The sequence below is a fragment of the Ovis canadensis genome, chromosome 18 (genome assembly GCF_042477335.2).
Source record: "Ovis canadensis isolate MfBH-ARS-UI-01 breed Bighorn chromosome 18, ARS-UI_OviCan_v2, whole genome shotgun sequence".
Classification (NCBI taxonomy): Eukaryota; Metazoa; Chordata; class Mammalia; order Artiodactyla; family Bovidae; genus Ovis; species Ovis canadensis.
The window spans coordinates 57,778,182-57,799,181 of NC_091262.1; the positions used below are offsets into that span (position 1 = coordinate 57,778,182).

At 40.3% G+C, this 21,000-nt stretch overlaps 1 protein-coding gene across 6 annotated transcripts in view; it reads left to right on the forward strand.

The window, feature by feature from the left end:
- The window catches only part of NPAS3 (neuronal PAS domain protein 3), a 962,475-nt gene that overhangs the window by 887,439 nt on the left and 54,036 nt on the right, over positions 1 to 21,000 (forward strand). For all 6 annotated transcript variants that reach the window (XM_069558691.1, XM_069558689.1, XM_069558690.1 and 3 more), the window contains one exon: positions 6,741 to 6,859. In XM_069558691.1, the coding sequence (XP_069414792.1) occupies positions 6,741 to 6,859 (119 nt within the window). The remainder of the gene's footprint in view (positions 1 to 6,740; positions 6,860 to 21,000) is intronic.

The following is a 21,000-nucleotide window of genomic DNA, read 5'->3' on the forward strand; positions in this document are numbered from 1 at the left end:
GAAGCTGAGAGAGCTGACGGCTGAGCCAGAGGATGGCAGCCACGATTGTATTTGCCTGATGTCCCAAAGCTGGTATAGCCTGGGAAACCCAGGAAATAGTGGGCATTGCCTCCCCACCAGTGGCTGAGCATCTATGTGTAGTCTACAGAGGCCCATCACCCTCTTCAAAATTGCCCTGGTGCATGGTAGAAGACGGGCCAGTGGGGTGGAGACCAACTCTCAAAAGACAGAGAACACAGTTTTCTCTAATTCTAGGCAAAATCAGGCCAATCCTTTTTTTGCCTACCAAACCCACTGGTCCATGACTCTCAAAATAACACTTAGCAGAAAATGCTTCCTTAGAGATGAATACAAGAAAAGGACATAATGATTCCCTCTCCACAAAAAAATAAAGGCTTCTTGGGACAAGATGTTTGGTGTGAGAGAATGAAGGGCAAGGACAAAGTGACTAATCCTTCCTAAAAGAAAGCATCAGAATGTTACTTTATTCAACATGCAAAGTGACTGTCTATTTATGTAAAATGTAATCCTAGGTACTTGTGGGGAGGAAGGGGGCTGGAGAAGGGCAGGGAATGGATACAACTAAATATAAGCAAGATGTCAAGCCTGCCTTTCAAGATGTCACACTCTTGCAGATGATACTGTTGATAGCACCTTTTGCAAATTGCACGTTTAAAAAAAATCAGTTGAGCATTTAGCTTTGAAAACATAGATCCCACTTATAAAAATCAGCACTACAGGTAGCTTTCCTTACATATGTGAATTCACCATGTACTCTGGGCAATGCATTCCTTCACAAAATCACATGAGTTTTACCCATGTACGTGTTGTCATATTTCAAAACAAGGTCGTGATTTTTCCAAAAAAAAGTTCTGTGTGGGTATTATATTACCTATCTTTGCATAACAAATCACCCCAAATACTTACAAACTTTTCTTTTAAAAGCAGATATTTCACATAGTTTCTATAGGTCAGGAATCCAGTAACAGGTTGTCTGAGTAGTTCAAGCTCAGGGTCTCTCATGAGGTTGCTATGGAGATGTCAGTCAGAGCACAGTCATCTGAAGACTTGACTGGGGAGGAAGGCCCACACCTAAGCTCACTCACATGACCGTGAGGAGGACGCCTCAGTTCCTCTCTACACTGATCTCCCCAGAGGACTGCTCAAGCGTCCTCACAATATAGCAGCTGGTTTCCATTCGAGGGAATGAGGCAGCAACAGGGAGGCCATGCTGCCTGTCATGACCAAGCCATAACCACCAAGTCTGCCACATGCTACTTATCTGAAGTAAGTCACCAAGTCTAGCCCACAGTCAAAGGGACAGGAAGCAGGCTCCATCTTTCTGAAGGAGTACTGAAGCATCTGTAGCAATTTTAAATTACCACAGTTGTCATCCTAGATAAACATAAAATCTGCTGGGGACAATTTCTGTGAGAAAAGATTTCATTTTACCGTTGACATACTATTTTTACCACTGACCTACTACTAAGTTGAAAGTGTTAGTTGCTTAGTCAGGTCTGACTCTTTGCAACACCATGGACTGTAGCCTGGCCGGCTTCTCTGTCCATGGGATTCTCCAGGTAAGAATACTGGGATGGGTTGCCATTTCCTCCTCCAGGGGATCTTCCCAACCCAGGAATCGGACCCAGGTCTCCTGCATTGCAGGCAGATTCTCTACTGTCTGAATCACCAGGGAAGCTCTACTACTAAGTTGGGAAGATCTTATTAGATTAATGTCAATATTTAATGAATATTAGTTATTGAATATATTAAATATATGTAAATTATATATATATATATATTCCCTATGTGATATAGAGAATCAAAGTTAGACCTGTCTCCACCCTGCTGCCCTAGCATAAGAGGTAAAATGAGGATACAAATAAATGTAAGAACAGTATATTGGACACATCATGAACTTTGGAGTCAGACAAACAGGTCATGTCTATGTGCTCTGCCACTGACTATCTGGGAGACTTGGATAACATGCATTTTTATTTAATGATAAAGATTTGATATTTTCATCAGTCAGTATGGGCTAAGTTAAGCTGCAGTAAAAAGCAATCCCCAAACTACAACAAAAGATCTATTTCTGTAAAGATGGGCTAAAGGTTCTGCCCCCTATTGTCCTTATTCCAAGACCTAGGTCAATGGAGCAGCCACCATCTGAAACGTCGATAGTCAACACAGCAGTGAGAAAGAGAAAGTAGGACCTTGTGACCAGCTCTTCTAGGAAATCCCACCTGAAAGCAATACATGACTTTTGTTCGTATTCTTTTGGCCACAGAAAGCCACGTGATCAAACCTAATTTCCACATGGCAGAGGAAGTGCAGGGAACCTTTTGCAAGAAAAGAAATAACTTGTCACATTCTAAAGTCCTAAAGTACTCCATTTCTTTTAGAGTGAATGAGGCAGCAACAAGGAAGCCTGCTATGACCAAGCCATACATGGTATCTAACAAAGTTAACAGCACACACCAATGAAAGTTTGACTTTATCAAGAGAACTGTGAAATGGCCCAACATCTCTTCCCTAGTCTTGTGAAAGTCATTTTGGTTGTTCTCACTTTGCACAGAACATCTCAAAAAGGAAAAGATTCAATTAAGCGGTGAAGTGAGGAAAGAGTATATTTAACTTCGTATCTTAACAACAGTCCAATTCCACTTCTCCTTTAAAAGGAAAAATACTTCTCTGACACTAAGAGATAACAGAGTTGTCTCCAAATGTAGCTTTTCTTTCTCACTTCCATCATGATTTCATAGCAATTGAGGGCTCTGACACTAGTATTGCACAGCAAATATTTGAAGTATGCTAAAAAGAAAGGCTGTCTTTATGCTTTGGCCTCATCCTCTTGCAGGAACCCCAAGGAGAGTCCCAAAAGTGCTCAGCATACACCTGGACCTCGGGTTAGTCAGAGAGAACAGGATAGTTCCCAGCCATCACCTTCCCTCCCCCCTCACCACTGCTTTCTGCCTCTACATAAGAAAGCAGCAACTACAGTACCAGTGAGGAAATCATCAACAGAGGGGGAATAACACAGATATGCTTTCGCATTATGGTGGCATTTGCCAATGTAAAAATTATTACAACTTTTGCTATAAATTGTTCTGTACATTTCACAAAATATGCAAAAATTGACATTTCAAGAGCTGGGATCATTTAGATTTATTTAAAAGTTGAAGCCCTTGAGATTCAGCAAAGGAGAGTCTATTTCTCTATCTAGCTTTCATCTGTGTGGGTCTTGTTTTCTTTTTTTAGTTCCTTGTTTATAATTCGTAGGTCACAACTGGCCATATCTGGGCTTTGACCACTTAATCCAGTTTTACCCATCAATTTCTCCTTTGTCTCAGGCAGCAGATATAACTTCTCTGAATCCCAATTTTTCTTTTTTTATCAGATCATGCAGCAATCCTGGCCTGTCTCAAAAAGTTGACAGAAAAGCTTGTGATATCTGGAAAGCACTCTAAAACACTTTTTTGACATAGATTGGTTCCACAGTCTTTACAGAGCATCAGTCTTAAGGATACTTTTCTCATTATGTTGTCCTCTCTTCATATCCACCCAAAACACACACACACACACACATACACACACACACATCCTTTCTCCATGCTACAGTCATGTCACACATCACCAAGGCCAAGCTCCCTTGGTTCTCTCCCAGTAGAACGTTCATCAAAATCCATGCTTCTCACCTGAGACCCTTAGAAAGCTTCTCTTCTAAAACTACTGCTCTTGTCTGTCACACGCAGATTACATCTCTTTACATGAGAGACATCCCTGTCAGAGCTGGGATAATCAGAGCACATTTGCCAGCCCTTGAGGTCACACGGCCATGGTACATGTGTACTGGGGATTAGTTTGTTAGGTAGCTTCTGAAAGGGCCAGTGTGGCAGGTTACTTCTGCACCTGTCCTCAGAAAGGCATGTTAAAGCAGAAGTCTTTATCAGAAATTAAACTCTTTTCTAAGTTGTCTTCTCTCCTTCTCCCTCACCGCCCCTTGCACCATACCCCCCATGCTCTTGAAATAAAGCGTAAGGAGCAGTTATTGTTTTGATTTTCAATCTAGATTTCACTGGGGCAAAATCTGACCTCAGAATTCCTCTCACACCAGTTGTCCTGGTTTTAGTGAAGGCTGCTCCTGTATATTCTCAATCGCTCAGTCATGTCTAACTCTTTGCAACCCCATGGGCTGTGGCCCACCAGGCTCCTCGGTCCATGGGGATTCTCCAGGGAAGAATCCAGGCAAGTAAGTTGCCATTTCCTTCTGCTCCTGTATATATTGGCGATCTAACCCACAGGGCAGAGGAGTGCTGTATTCACTGCCCAGCCAGAGCAGGACTCAGTGTTCACCTTCATAGCTCATGTAGAGTTTGTGTCTCTCATTTCGTCCCCTAAGGGGAACCACCATTGCTGGGGTCTCTAAAGTATCCACTAAGCGTTTACCTGTGAAAGTTCCATGTACTGAAAATGATAACAATTTCTAATGATGCCTGAATTATTCACCCTCCTACAATTACGTGGTTCCTTCCTTCCTGGATCAGGGTTTCTTGGACCTCAGCCCTAAAACACAGTTCACATTCCTGGGAAGTTGCATTTTTCCTCGGCTGTTGCAAACACAATCTCACTGAACAGAGCTGAATTCTTAAAGCTGAGTTTGTGATGTGGATTCTGATGGCTTCAACGTTAGTTCAAGTCTCTGAGGACTGGGGCCAATAAATGTGAAAGGAACCCTAGAAGGTTGGCATACTTTTCCATTTCCACCAGGATGAAAAACTGCTATAAATTAAGTCTAACCTTAAATGTATAATCTGTCCTTGGGAGGAAGGAAAAAAAGAAGGGGGGGGGGGGGGGCGGGATATAGCATCTTCAAGCTCTCGGCATCCCTTACGAGAAAAATTGGTTCTAAGGGTCTCTGATCTTGTGTTTTAGTAAAATAGAACTGCACGGCTGACTGACAGTTCTGATCTAAAGCATTTACGTTTAAGTTTTGATCTCTCTGCTTTTGATTAAAACTAATGAGCTCATTTAATTCAAAATGGGAATCTCTGATAAGAGAAATAAGGTTGATGTGATTGGATTAGAGGGGCAAATTAAACTCTTAGAGCAGAAGTTTGTGCTTATATAGTGTATTAAAAAGCTGTTGGCGTATTATGGCGTGTTAGATGATGAGAAAAATTTCATAGTAATTCATATTTAATCAGAAGAAATGAAAGTACTAAATATAACATGGCTCTGCTTTTCCCTCGAGTGATAAAAAGCTGTACATTTAAAATGACATCAGATCCATGCTAAGACAAAAAAAAGAAGAAAATCTTGAGAGAGACACATAAGAAGGGACACTTGTCAGTGGTTCTATCACCCTAGAATAGAAATGCCATAAGTATAGGAAAATATAGTCAGGTGAAGGCAAGAATGATACAAGCCCCCAACCACAAATAGTAAGGCTTCTCTTATTATCTCACTCTTCTTTCATCAGAGCATCAAATCTAATATAAAAAAATAGATGTTTCTTCCCCATAGAAATATATGGAATGTGTTTCAGAATTTGAAATTGAAAAGCTTGTTTTGCCCATTTTTTTCTTTGTTTTTAATAGCTATTTTCTCATCTACTTAATTCTTAAATCTCTTTGTTACACATATTTCTTGACCTTCATCCTAAAGAAAATTAGTGTTCTTGTAGAGCTGCTCAAAATGTTTTGTTGTTGAAATTTTTTTTAACTTTAGAATAATAAGAAAAACTTTAAAGTATATTTTAGAAGAGTAAAATTTGAGTCTTTTTAGGCATTAAAACCCCCAAGTTAATTTCTTTTCAGGAAAGTACTTAAATGTATAAAATACCGTAGAAACTTATTTCTAAACAAAATAGATTTGCATTGCCTCCTGACCTGCATAAAGGTGGTTTTGGATCAGCAAGAATGAAAGTTACAATTTTAAGTTTTATAAGTCAAAACATACTCTGCTTAATCTTAAATACATTGAAAGGGAAAGAGTAGCTGCCTTAAGAGAAGAAACTATGATTTTCTCAGAAGCAAAGAGGTAGAAACACAGAGGATGTTTTCTGTTCTGGGCTGGAGAGAAGCTGCCACTAGCAACAGCAAGAGCAAGCTGACCTTTGGAGTCGTTATTGTTATTATCCGTATAGCCCATTCTCAGCCCTCTATCTCCAGTCGGTTGGGAAGACTTCAGGCCTCTTATTCCCCATAATGAAGGAAAATAACTCAGAAGGGCAAGGACACTGGCCAGGGTATGGCTGCCCCAATCTTGGTGGTGTCATGGTGCTCAGAACTTCCCAGCAAGCAACTGATCCAAGAAGGGATTTGCAAGGAGAACAAAAAGCAAGTCATCCTGACTCTGATCAGAAGCATCTCCACCTGAGTCTTGGTTGATCCCATAAATCTCTGGGGTCCTTCTTTTTCATGACTGTTCTCTCCGTGTGCACCAGCCAAGCCTCATGATATGCTACAATTACTATCAGACCCCACTTAGAGAGCTGCTGAAACCCAAAAAGACCTGAAAAGCTCTTGCTCAAAACCAAAATGGAGTTTCTTGGGATACATTAATTTTTCTTTTTTATTTTCTGCAAAGTAAACATTTTCTAAATGAGATAAATTGATTACTACGCTCTTAGCACCCATCAGTCATTTATTTTTAGTGAACTCAAGGATTGCACCTGAGCAGTAGCTGAAAGGGGCTGCGCAGAGATCTAAATCATGTGTATGTATTTTTATATTCTTCAGTGGAATCCACCAGCCCCAGTCTGCTCACCACTGACAACACCCTTGAGCGTTCCTTTTTCATCCGAATGAAATCTACTCTGACCAAACGCGGCGTGCACATCAAATCATCAGGATATAAGGTAAGCTGGGTTCCAGCAGGGGTGAGACTCCTGTCTCGGGTCCATCCTAGGTCATTTGCATTGCGTGTCCCAGCTGCTTTGGGTCCACAGGATCAATACATGTGATTGTGAGCAGCGCACAGGGTTCTCAGTTATCTTCCGGTCTCAAGGCAGGGGACTCATTATATCTCACATTCTCACTTCAGACAGTGCTGGCTCGCTAAATGCTTCAACAGAGTGTCTTTTCTTAAAACACATGTTAATAATGCATCAAGTGCTTCAGCACATGCTAGAAATTCACTTTGATGGAGAAGGTGAGCCAGATTCACATTAGTCCTTAAGATGACTATTCTAGAACTACTACTATGAAAATTCTACTTCTCCCACCTCCCTCTTCCAATCCCCTCTTTCTCTTTAGAGAAAGACTGTCCGTTTGAAAAAAAAAAAACATCTTGGCCACCAAGAGTCATACATGTAGATAAGAAAATCAGGTTGGATGTCAGAAATCCTAATTTTGAAATTACAGTGGCTGAACGTTCATTCACACCTTAGCATAGATAGGACACTCCACATACGGAAAATATGTTTCACGCAAGAGCGAAGACCAAGTCCAGAGTCATAATCTACATTATTTTACAGTTCTAAAGTTAAGAATATAAAAGCTCTAATCTTGGGAAATTCCAACATTTCAGTTACCATAGCAACATAAATTAAGACCTATGAAATTCATGAAATGCCTTTGGCAACCTGAATCTTATCAATTTTACAACACACTAACCAATCTCTCAAACAGTATTTATTATATGAGGAGGGCGAACAAATGGAATGCACTGTGGCTGTCGCCGGCGTGACCTCTTCCCATTGGAGAGTCCAGAGCTTCCAGTAGCCCAGTTCTTGTGGGTCAGTGTTCTAGCCTTGCCAGGGATAGTAACAATCATTCTCGTCAGACTCTGAAAACCTTATATAAGTCATCAAGACAGGAGCAGCTTCAGAGAAGTCAGAGTCAGACATTTTCTTTGATATTAATTCTTCTCTGGAAAAAATAAAGCAATGGCAAAGCAGGTCTTTCTAGGGACAATCTTTAGATGGGCTGTCCCACAGCCCAAAGGGCACATGGGGAACACCCTTAATTTTTAACAGGGATCGAGGCAAGGGAGAGGTAGGTACTTGGGCAGCACCGGGTGCATCAGCTCCACCTACAGAGCGATTTGTAGTCCTGTGATAAAGGGGTAAGTCGGAGGACAGAAAACAGACTATCTTATACCAATTTTGTATTTTCCTGCCTCACTGAAACACTATACATTTATTAGTTGTTAGCTGTGTAGTCTCAGCCAGTCTGAAATTCTATAGGCAAACTATTAGATGTTGTGATTATTGTCATGTTAATGCTAGAAAAATGCATTATTGGTATTCCAACTTTTCTCCATTTCAGTTCTTAATCTTTCCCAGTTTGTACTGGTTTGTAGCAGGCATATCCCAGAAGGAAAGAAGGGTGGAAGGGGTGAGGTGTATTTTGAAAAAGCAATATCTAGTATAATTCAATATCATTAGATAACTTAATTGTTTGAAAACCAACAGAAAATTGTTACTACTTTCATACAACAAACTAGAGATTATAAAACTTTGCAGCAATTTAGCTTTGTCACAGAGTAGGAGGTGTGGTAAAAATAACAACATAGAGAAATAGTTTGAGTTCCAGTCCAGGCAAGAGACTAAGTGACTTGGGTTCTGTTGGTCTGTCCTGTCATTCGGACAGCTCAGGCAACCTGTTTTGCTCCATGATCTGAGATTTCTTAAATACTGATAGAATATTCACTCATTATTTTGACAAATATATAAATATATTTGTGGAGCCTACCTGAGATCCTAAACTCAGCACTGAACAACAAAAAGTCCCTGCTAACTGCTAACAAGCAGCAAGGGAAAAGAACACAATAAGTAAATAAATAAAGTGATTTCAGAGAGCAATGAAGGCTAAAACAGCTAACATTTGGGTTCACTACAGTATGCTGAGTGTGAGACAGTTTGTATGTCTTTGCGACTGTCCAAGAAGGAAGTATTTTCATTGTTTCCATTTTACAGATGAAGAAACTAAGCCTCGAGATGTTAATTAAACACCCAAGGTCACACACTGGGAGGGACAAGACTGGGGTTTTAACTCTGGCAGTCTGGCTCTACATCCCCTGCACTTAGCCACAAGGCCACACTCTTTTAGGCGAAGAGTAAAGCAAGGTAATGTGAGGGATGGCTGATGGGGACCACGTTCGATAGGCTCACTGAAGGTCTCCCTGAGTAACATGTCACCTGGGAGAGGTGAATGAAAAGAGCCCTCCATGAAGCCACAAATAGAAGAAAAATGTTTCTGGAACTCCTCTGGTTTAGGATTAAGACACCTTGCTCTAAGCAGGGAAACAAAATATTAAAAAGTACAACCTTGAACATCCAGGATTAGAAGAGATTTAGAAGCTGTTCCAGTTTCTATCAAATTATATCATGTTAAAGTGATCATGGTCAAAGATCTCTCCTGGTGAATGTCACACTGCACTTGAAAATATGTGGGTTATTTTCAAATATCTTTTGATATTGATCTCTAACATAATTCCACAGTAATAAGAGAACAGACTGTATGATTTCAATACTTTTAGACCATGAAATTTCTGCACCTGGTCTTAGGCCTCTGGATATGTTCTAGGGTCTCCTAGTTTATAGTCTATGGGAACGTGTATCCTACTCTTGTGTGAAAACTGTATAAATCTTAATTGTGTTGATAATGCCTTTCAGGTTTACTCTATTCTTCTACTGCTCTATACCTTCCTTCTATTAATTTCTGAGAGTTATGTAGTGAAACTCCAACTAAAAATCTTAGTTTATCGACTTACGATAACTGTAAAATGTAGTGGAACTATAGGCAACTTTGTTCTGTATTTTCCAAGTCTCCTGTAAATGTGTTAACATATTTTCATAATTTACAAAAGTAAAAAAGATGAATTATATCGTGTTAAAGTGATCACAGTCCTCTGACAGTACCGTCTTTCTCAACATATCCTGCGAGTCTCCATCCAGGGCTGACTTCCCTCCCCAGCACTGCTCGCATGAGAGTTGCTTCGTCCCCTGTTCCCCCAATAAGATGAATCACCCAGCAGATCCAGCTCTCCCCCTCCTCCTCCACAGTGAACTTCCCTCATTAATTAACCTTGTCTGGAAGTGAGTGGAAGAGCTGATGAGAAGCCGTGACATGACACAGCTGAATAACATCCCTATTTATCTGTTCATTCTCAGTAAATAAATCTAACAGCTTATAAAACATTCAAATAAAACTGGTAATCACCCCCCCCCACCACACAATAAACACAAATAAAAAGAAACAGCGATGATAATTTCTCCATACTCCCAATATTCTCCCTAATTTATTACCATTGTTTGCTTATTTCTTTCCCCTTAGTTAAAGATTCAAGATGTTAAGCCTTGCTCGATGCAGGTCACTCCATTTTCCTCCATTTTTTTTTCCTATGACCTTGGCACATGGGCTGTTCTGACTTCCTCCATGACTTTTCAGCGTCATCATTGTTGTCACTGACAGTAATAATGGTAACAGAAGTACCATTTACTGAAGACTGGCAGGGACTGTGCCATTTTATACTGATTTTAGCGAATCCCCACAGCTTCATATAAAAACGTCCTCTGTGCCGGGCATTGTTCAAGGTTTACATGCTTTTATTATGCCGATTTTGCAGGTGGTGAAGCTGAGACTTCCAGAGCTTCAATACTTTGCCCACATTCATTCTTATAGTTCTTAAGTAGCTCCTGAGGAGTCAGGATTGATCCAGGCATTTAGGCTCCAGAGCCCTGTCTGTTCACTGCTCTGTTTCAGTGCTTAACATATTAAGTCCAAAGAAGGGCTCGGCACAAAATGGACCTCAACAAAGGAAAAATAAATTTAATTTTTTAAAAGAAAAACCTCTTGCTTGATTAAGACCTTCCCTTGGTATCTCAGAAGATTGCACAGCACCAGTTTACAGAGATTTACCTTTCTTTCTAGGGTATACGATGCCCATTCATATAGCCATGGTCAAGAATTCTAGCCAAAGAAGTGCCAACCTGTATCTGCTAATCCAGGCTGACAGTGGCATATAAATTGGAGTTGCTTCCACACCCCAGGCCTCAGGAAAGCTGCCCTCTCTTCTCCAGTGAAGTTTCCCTGCTGTGAGCTGACATACCTTGTCTCTGTCTCCATTTGCTGTGTTATCTGATGGAGTGAAAGTGTTAGTCATTCAGTCATGTCCAACTTTTTGTGACCCCATGGACTGTAGCCTGCCACGCTCCTCTGTCCACGGAATTCTCCAGGCAAGAATACTGGAGTGGGTAGCCATTCCCCTCTCCCGGGGATCTTCCCCACCCAGGGATTGAACTGAGGTCTCCCGCATTGCAGATGGATTCTTTATCATCTGAGTCACCACCTAGACCGGCCACTTTTTAAGCCTCGGGGGCTTTGTTGTTGTTTAAGTCTCATTGTTGGCCATGTATCTTCACATAATGGGCCTCTCCTTTCAGGTCCAGTGCATCAATATTCTACCTTCTTGAGTAGGTCTAGGTCTGGGGGAACTTCCTAGGTATAGCACAGTAGGGCAAATGGAGATAATGTAATCAGGGAAATAAGAGAAGGAAGGACTCATGGGGTCACCTCCTTACCTCCTGTCCCTTGGATGGAACCATTCCAATTTATACTCTATTCTTAAATGCCCACCAGCAGCACTGTCATTTCTAGAGTATTTATCCACATACATGATGATATCCTACCTCTCAGGGTGTGGTGGAACATCCTGGTCTGGGAAACACAGACAGATAGAGAATCTCTGTTATGTTGATACTGTGCTGAGAATGACTCCTTGAAAATCCTCAAATTTAGGAGTTCCCACTCTGACACACGCAAACATTACTAACAGAAGATGGGAGAGCTCCAGATACTTAAAAATAAGCAGTTTCCCCATCTGGGATAACTTGGCTATGAATTTGCCTGTAGCTACATGTTGAGCCAAATGATTCCTGAAATCTATCCAGCCTCGCTAGAGTCTAAAGAGTCAAAGTATAAATAATAATAGAGAAAAAAAATACTTTTAGGTTCACTAGTTTATTCAGCCTGCTGATATAATTCAGCTTTAAGAATCTTTTATCAATATCCAAACATGTAGTAACAAAAGCAAAAATTTAGAGGGTGCTAATTGGCTACAGGAAATTCTTTTTGTCTAGTCTAAGCCCACAAACATTGTCATGTTTTAAGTTAGAAACTTCTCTTGTTCATTTTTTAAAATTCATTGTTGTATCTGTTCTATAGAGTAAGGCCCTTCCATTATTTTACCAGTGATTTGTTTTATTTGGGGTGTCATGGGGCTTCCCAGGTGGCGCTAGTGGTAAAGAATCCACCTGCCAATGCAGGAGACATAAGAGACGTGGGTTCGATCCCTGGGATGTGGAGATTCCCTGGAGGAGGGCATAGCAACGCACTCCAGTATTTTTGCCTGGAGAGTCCCATGGACAGAGGAGCCTAGCAGGCTACAGTCCATGGGGTTGCAAAGAGTCAGACATGACTGAAGCGACTTGGCACTAGATGCCTTTAAGGATTTGATGAAATCTGTAGCACCTCTCCCAAGGTAAATGTATTTTGCATCAGGAAGTTCTTGAATCACTGAAGTGTATCCAGTGATTTGGGGTTACAAAATGCTATTTAATGTGATTAATCTTTGATACTTATTAAGAAATCAAGTTAGTGCATCTTCCAGAACATATTTCACCAATATTACAATAGTCATTTCCTGCCTCATTTCTCGCTCCCTTCTGTCCATTTAGTGTTAGTAATACGTACTGAAGTTCTGTGACAAAAGACATCAACTCCTAGATTACAGAAGGACAAAAAGAAGATTTCCATTCTGACCCCCACATGCACGCAGAGATAATATTCTGAAAAAGTACTTCTCAAAAATATTTTTATAAACATAATACTGACTATTAAAAGATTTGATCTGTAGTTGAGAATTATTTCCTGTGGCACATGGTCCTCTTTTGTTTCCTGTTCACTTTAGTGTGCATCAGAGTCACGCCACCAGGATTTTCAATGTCAACCTAGGTCAATTTTGGAATTGAAGGCTTTCATATGCAAACATATTCCTGATTGAATGCGTATACTGACAAGACTCAAGATGATAGCAAACTAGAAGGGAATTATTACTCTTTCAATCATCTGGAATTTTAGTTCTTCGTTTAAATCTTATTAAACCAAGTCTATGATACTAAGATATCAACCCCTCCTTCTTGCTCACCTGCCACTGTAATGTGCTGCCAAAATCAGTGGAATCCACCTGCTCCTATTGCTGCTGCTGCTAAGTCACTTCAGTCGTGTCTGACTCTGTGCGACCCCATAGACGGCAGCCCACCAGGCTCCCCCATCCCTGGGATTCTCCAGGCAAGAACACTGGAGTGGGTTGCCATTTCCTTCTCCAATGCATGAAAGCGAAAAGTGAAAGTGAAGTCGCTCAGTCATGTTCGACTTTTTGCGACCCCATGGACTGCAGCCTACCAGGCTCCTCCATCCATGGGATTTTCCAGGCAAGAGTACTGGAGTGGGGTGCCATCGCCTTCTCTGGCTCCTATTGCTATTCCTCCAGTTTAATGCCCTTTTTCCAGATCTGTCATGAGAAACCCCAAAATTACCTCCCAGAAAAATTACTTCTCCAGTCTGTCCTGAACTTGGCTCCATGGAATATCTTCCCAAAGTCTTGGTGACCATTTACTTCTCTACTCCTAAGTCTTCAATAGTTCACAGTGCCAACATATTCAAGAATCTGATCCTTGCCCACCACCATCTCCATCATAATTTCTTAGAACTCCTAATACTGATGCTCTAATAAAATCAGTCCAATCTTTCTTGAAATACATTTGCATACTCACACTGCTATCCTTTTGACCATGATATTATTTTTCCCCTAAAAATGCCTTTCTGCCACACTTCCACCTGGAGAACTTTTACTGAACCAATATGGTACCACTCAAACATCACTTCTTTTTGCATTTCTCGCAGTACACCTGTCCCTTCTCCTCTGTGCTAAAATAGCATTTTTAGTTTTTACTAAAGCTCTCTGTGCCTCAGTTTTCTCACCTGCAAGATAAAACTCTAAATAGCATATAACCCAAAGAATCTTCCTACAGATCAAACGAGATAACACGGGTTCTGCTATCTTCTCTCCATTTTATAAAGCACTTTCATATAACCCCAGGTGACCCCCACAATTTTTGGTAATTATCTCTTTCCAATTTTTGAAGACAGGTTAAAAACTGAGCCATAGAAATATGAATTGACTTGTCTAGGGACATGTGAATGGTAAATGGCAAAACTGAGAGAAATATCCAGATCCTCTCACTTCAGATTCCTTCTTCATTCCCATACACTGTGACAGATACTGGGTGCTTTCTTATTCTGCTTTCTTCCCTTAGCACCCAGCACAGTATGCTGCATGTAATTGCCATTCAGTACATGTTAGCTGAATAGAATTGCATGCTCTCTTTTTTTCTGAAATATCAATGAAAATGTTGACAGTCCTGAGTCCTATAACATACTACTAGAGAACCTGCTAATTGACAACAGTGTGTTTTAGATGTGACCGTTCGATCAGCTATGCACCCAGATGATTATACCATGATCTGGTTCACCTTCTCCACCTTGCCTGCTAGGATATCATTACTCTTTACCAGTGCACCTTCTGAAAATCAGAATGCACCACATCCATAGCATTCCCTTGAGCCATCAGCTGAGAATTCCTTTTAGAAAATACAGAGTCATTTTAACCTCATTTATTCATCATCACTTCATATTAGCATTTGTTGATCACCATTTTCTATTAAATCATCTTTCAAGACTTTTTTTCTGGATATTAACATTTTGAGGCTCTATCTCTCTGAAAAGTATAACAGTATTCAATAATAACCTGCCTTCCGCTGCAACTCAGTGATATGTTAAAGATCGCTTAAAAACATGTTAAGTGTTGTTATGAGAAGACTGGTTCTTTCTTTGCCCAAGAGGCTAACTGGTTGCAATGAGTTTTAATTGTACCAAGAGAAGTTCAGCTTGGAGGTACGCCCAGCACTGGGCTTCCCGGGTGGTGCTAGTAGGAAAGAACGCAGGAGACATGAGAGACTCAAGTTCGATCCCTGGGTCGAAAGATCCTCTGGAGGAGGAATGGCAACCCACTCCAGTACTCTAGCCTGGACAAACTCATGGACAGAGGGGTGAGAGTCCATACAGTCACAAAGAGTCGGACACGACTGAAAGGAATTAGCACACACACACACACACACCCAGCACTAATGTAGGGGACAGTGGGATTTTGGTCTTTCTCTGGGGATTTCTAAAAGCATACACAAAATTCACCAAGTAGGAGTCTCTCCTCCCAGACAAGTGTGAACAGACTAGATACCATCTGGGTGTTTCTTCCTATCTGAGACTGAGAAACATTCCAGGTGTCCGGACATATCAATGCTTCCCCTGAAGCCTCGCTTCAGCTCTGTGTTGTCTTGAAATGATGACTATGGTATTCCAAGCTTCACAAAATGTAACTGTCTTGTCAAATCAATAGATGAATTTTCAGGGAAGACCAAAAATTCTGTCAACCCATTCAGCCTTTGTAAGACTACGCATATATTGCCTTTCAATCAACCCAGACACCCAGAATAAATTGAAGGAGAAAAAACTTCCAGAGTAGAACTTACAGGCAGAGGTTATCCTGATGAAAAATGCAAATAGAGGAGAGAACCAATAAAATCAAATTTTTAAAATCCTATTATCTCGTTTTAGTCCCTGCTCACCTCTGCACAATGGTCCATTACAATGTGGTTTCCAGTGTCATTTTAAATATAACTGACATTGTTTCTGATCTTAAAGAATTTACTTCCCATTACCAAGGCATGACAGAAGTTCTAGCTTGGGATATGTCATTTCTGCCGGGACTAATCAGCTAGCTATTTTACCAACTAGCGGCATAATCACTAGCCATTCTGTGAAGTGTCTGTAAACTCTAAGTATGTCAGTAACTACAGTCCAGGTATGCTGCTCACTTACAGGTAGTTCATTTTCCATTATACAGCTTTTAGAAAGCAGGTAGACAAACAAGAGCATCCCATTTTTGAGTAATTCTAGATCTTTCCAGTTTGGTTTCCTGTGTCTTTGTTAACTAAGAATAAGGAAAATGATGATCACTTTGAAAATGATGTCAATGATGCAAAGATTAACAACCTTTCTGTATATGAGGTTATTTGACTAATGAATGCCCTTCCAAAATTATGATAATTTCTTTGTAAGTATATTCTCAATCTAATGGATTTTATAATATCATCTACTATGAGGCTTTGGCCAATTAAGATTTTTAAAAGAAAGGAAAAAAACAGACTTTAGAACTAAAAAGTAAACATAAGCACAGGTCCTTGTTTTTTTTAGGCTCAGCACTCTTTGGTGTACTGATGTACTGAGGTGCCCCAACAACAGCTGCAAAGGTCCACAATTTCTGTTTCCCTAGAGTAATCTCTGGATCCAGTGGTCCAAAGCAGCAGTTACCTAACTCTGCAGATCTCAAGGGCTTCAAGATACGTCCCTTTTTTAACCCTCCTTACCTCAAAACCACCTTACTGAAGAGTGACTAAGCCTGTAGGCTATGACATCAGACAGCCAAGGATTTAAACTTGGTCCTGCCTTTCCTGACTCCATGGCCTTAAGTATATTGTTTAACTTCCTTAAGTGTCTGTTTCCTCTCCTGTAAAGTGAGAGTGCCAATAGAAGCTCCTTCATGAGACTAGTATGAAATATAGTGGGTAGCACAGTCATAGTGAGTACTACAATACCTGGTCCATGGTGAGCTCACAATTCCTGTCCATTTGTGAAGTTCTAAGTTTATGGAACTCATTTTATGAATTTGATAAATGTTGATCTAGACAATCCAAACCCTTAACTTCTACACCTCTGCATATGCACCTGTAACCATGGAAAATGGTAATTCATCAGCAATAGTTCAGAGTGTCTTCTGGAAGTCACATACACTCTAGAATAATAAACGATTTCTTCTGAGTATAGAAAATGCATTTATTTCTGGGAAATTTCTCCCTGCTTAAGTATCCTGAATATTGATTTGAATATAAGATACAAAATATAACTGAAGTACGTCATCTGTCCCTTTAACAAAAGAAACACGGATCGAATGGTTTTCTTTGCTATTGATTTAGCATCATGGCAAGACTAATATAGCCCTTTAATGCAAGAAATGAAGTAGGGGGCAGGGCCAATTTGATGTTGTTCTCTGGAATAAATGGAGTTTCTAGGCTCCTGTAAGCCAACAAAGGCTCAAGTTTGCTTAAAACATCTACATACATATAAACGGAACCCTCTGAGGAGAGATGAAGGCAGGAGGGGAAGGGGATGACAGACGATGAGATGCCCTCCACCATCAAACTAAAAAAATGGCCTCAAAGTGCTTTGAGTAAGAAAACTCAGATTTAAACAAAAGAACCATCTCTATAATCAGTTCTCAGCTTTCTATAGCAATATTCAAGAGAGAGAAACTCTGGGCTGCTGCCTTAACTCTGTGTGTGTCTGTGTCTGTGTCTATGTGTTTACTCTGAACTATCAGTGGGCAGTGGATATTGCTAAGTTGCCATGTTGGAAACATAACTTTCAGCTCATTGTTTGCAATGGTCCGCAGAAGCAATCCATATAACTTATCATTTGACTGATGGCAGTATTTACACCTCACTTTCACCAGGGTTTTTGTACCTGCCGTTTATTCTCCCTGGAGTATATATCGTCCTCAGATAGATCCATGGGTCACACCTACATTTCATGCAGATTTCTGTTCAAATGTCACTTCCCTCACCACCTCCTATAAAAATAGCTCAAGCACACCCTCTGTGCTCCATCATCTGCTTTATCCTGCTGCCTTATTTTTCTTCATAGCACTTATAACGTAACACAGTTTCATAAATTTGTCTGTATAGAATTTGTCTCCCCCATCTCAATATAAGCTGAAGCTCCTAGAATAGCCTTGGTCACATAGTAGAAATTCAATAAACATTAAAAAATAATAAATTTATAAATATTGGACATCATTTATACTAAGGCCAGAACATAGTCCTTTCTTTGGTCAATATTCTAGTTCCTTTAAAGGCGATAGAGAGATGAGAATATTCATCCAATAGAATTATATAATTTTTAGTTTCCAGGCCCTATTGCTAAGATACTTTGAAGTTTTCTTCAATTTTCCTTTTAAAAGGGCTTCACTAATGGTTGACACATTCTATGACATATTTTTCATGCTATCATATTCAGTTTTTAAAAAATCAACATGTATTTAACTTGTATCCCACTTATACCCAATTCTAGTGTCTAGAACTCTGGAAGTACAATCAAGAGTCACTTGATTATTACTTGGTAGTTCTGAATATATTTAACAGGTCTCAACAGCTCCTTGTTAAATGTCCTTCAAACTCATGACTTCTTGTAGAAATCATGAAAACAGAGTGGCTTAATATGGGCACACCTGGTGAGGGGATTCAGAAAATTTCATCCCACCCCCAGCACACTGCTGCTAACTTGCTCTGCAACTTTGGACAAGCAGCCTTGTTACTCTGGGCTTCTGTTTCCTTGCTGGAAACAAAACAACAGGACTTGCCTTCAGTGTTCTTTTGTCATTTGATGGTTGAGATTACTTCCTCCCTAGAGTGTACTCTCTACATTAGGGTGCAAGCCCCTCTGGGAACTCTGGGTGGAATGGAATCTGCCTAATAGGAGCAGCCCCTGACTCCTGGGAAGAAAGAGGCTAAGACCTGCCAGTAAATTCCAGTGAAGGCCACACAGTTACCAAGAGCTGCCATATTGCCTCGTGGTCACTGCTGATTGAGAAAGATTCCAGCAAACATTTAATCCAGTCACTGCAACAAGGGAGAGGAGGTCTGGAAAGGATTTTGTAATTCTTCAGGAGGGCTCAGATGACTTTGTACTTTGTCCTAGGGATAGACTAGACTCTGCAAAAACAAGCCAGATCCTAAATTGAGGCAAAAATAAAACGATGGTCTGAGATTAATACTCTCTTGCCTTATTCCATGAGCAGTGACAAATTTCTTTTCCTTACTCTCTTTAATACAATACATATTCACCTCTCTGTTAATTCCAAATATAGCACAATATCAAGTTCTTATTAAATTTATCTCTTTTTCCCTTTGTTTGTTTTCAATTGGCTTATTGTTGCCTGAAACGGTGGTAAGTTTCCAGTTGAAGGGAAACGCATCTTTTAACCCTCCTGGAATAACCCTAGAGGCAAAGTCCTTGAGTTCTTTAATGATGAGTGGTGTTAACGATATCATAATTGCCAAACTCCTCAAAGAAAAGTAGCATGGAAATGTAAAGCATTCTTATTCTTAAGCTGTTCTTTTGTAAGAAACTACTGTCTTCTCTCTGAAATGTATCTTTTCCCCCCCGCTGTCCACTGGACAGATCAGGGGAGTGATACAGTTTGGCTAATGACCCATTAGCATCCAGATCCCAAGCAACCTTGGCACAGTGGAGGAATGTTAAGTTCTGTGGATTTTATCTCTAGGACACAAAAGTGGTGGTGCCTGATACCTCCATGTTGTCAAGCCCTCAGCCCGTAGGTCAAAAACACTGAATCAGAACCCAGAAGTCAACATGAATGGGTAAGTGTAGCCCCGAACCAACAGACCAGTCACCATGCCATAGAGGGCAACAGAATCCAAAGCCTGCAGAGGCCCCTCGTCCACACTTCCTCCCCAGCCAGTGGTTCTCCTCTTGGGGAAAGAGCATCAGCGGAGTAGAGATGCCACAAAAGCCTGTGACACATTTTGGCCCCCATAGAATCTTTTTCTTGCTGCATACAGAAATCACACCTCCTAATTATGCCATCCAGTCCTGAGAACGTTAAAAGGCTAGTGCTCTGCTAGTGAAAATTCATAGGCACCTGCTCTTGATTTTCTTCCTACTTAGAATAATTTTCACACAGCTGTGATATTGCCAAGTGACTCTATTCAAACGTTGAGGCTCAGACAAGAAGGGATATGTTGGATGTTTGGGTTGTAATGATTTCAGCTCTTCCTCTTTTTTTACAGCATCATTAGTAATCTGTCATTCTAATAATAATAATTCCCTTTTGACATCATGGAGGTAAGAAGAAATCATCACTGACATCAAAAATGAGGTGATATTTCAGCAGTATTATTTCACCGAAGATAAAATGGAAAGCTTTATTACTCCCCATGCCTTTAAAGAAAGCTGAACAAGGCATATGCTGACCCTAGAGCTTATCTACTTTTGTTCCTTCCAGACTGATATGAAATAACTAATTTTAATTGTTCCAGCCAGAGTTTCAAAATGTGGTTTCCCCTAAAGCTTTCCATCTACATAATGGAAACTTTTTCAAAAACAAGCTTTATCCATCCATAACAACCGGGGGAATCAAAAGAGAAGTCTATTGTAACTAAGAACAATTTATAATTTTCATTCTTCAGCATCACCTTTTGTTCCACGTATTTAGGAATTGATTTCACTCAATCATGCAGTCAATACTGATTGTGTACCTGTTGCATATTACACACTGGACTGGGTACTAGGAAGACAAAGATGGATAAAACAGAATCCTTGGTCCAGAAAACAGAGCAAGCACACAAAGAAAGGACCGAGATAATAGAGATCTGTTCAAGGATAATGGGAGGAAGTACAGACAACCCCTGACTTATGTTTTTACTTATGAACTTTCAGCTTTACAAGGTGCAAGAGTGGTATACATTCAGTAGAAACCATACTTCAAATTTTGAATGTTGAGCTTTTCCTGGGCTACCAGTATATGGTACAGTAGTCTCATGATGGCGGGTAGCCACAGCCCTGTGATCATGAGGTTAATGGCTGATACACTTCAGCCATTCTATATCCATTCTCTTTTTCACTTTCAGTGGTTTTCAGTACAGTTTTCAGTAAATTACACGAGATTCTCAATGCTCTTTTTTAACTCAGGTATAATTGCTTTACGATGTTGTGTTAGTTTCTGCTGTACAACAAAGTGAATCAGCTATATATACACACACACACACACATATCCCCCCTCCCTTTTGAACCTGCCTCC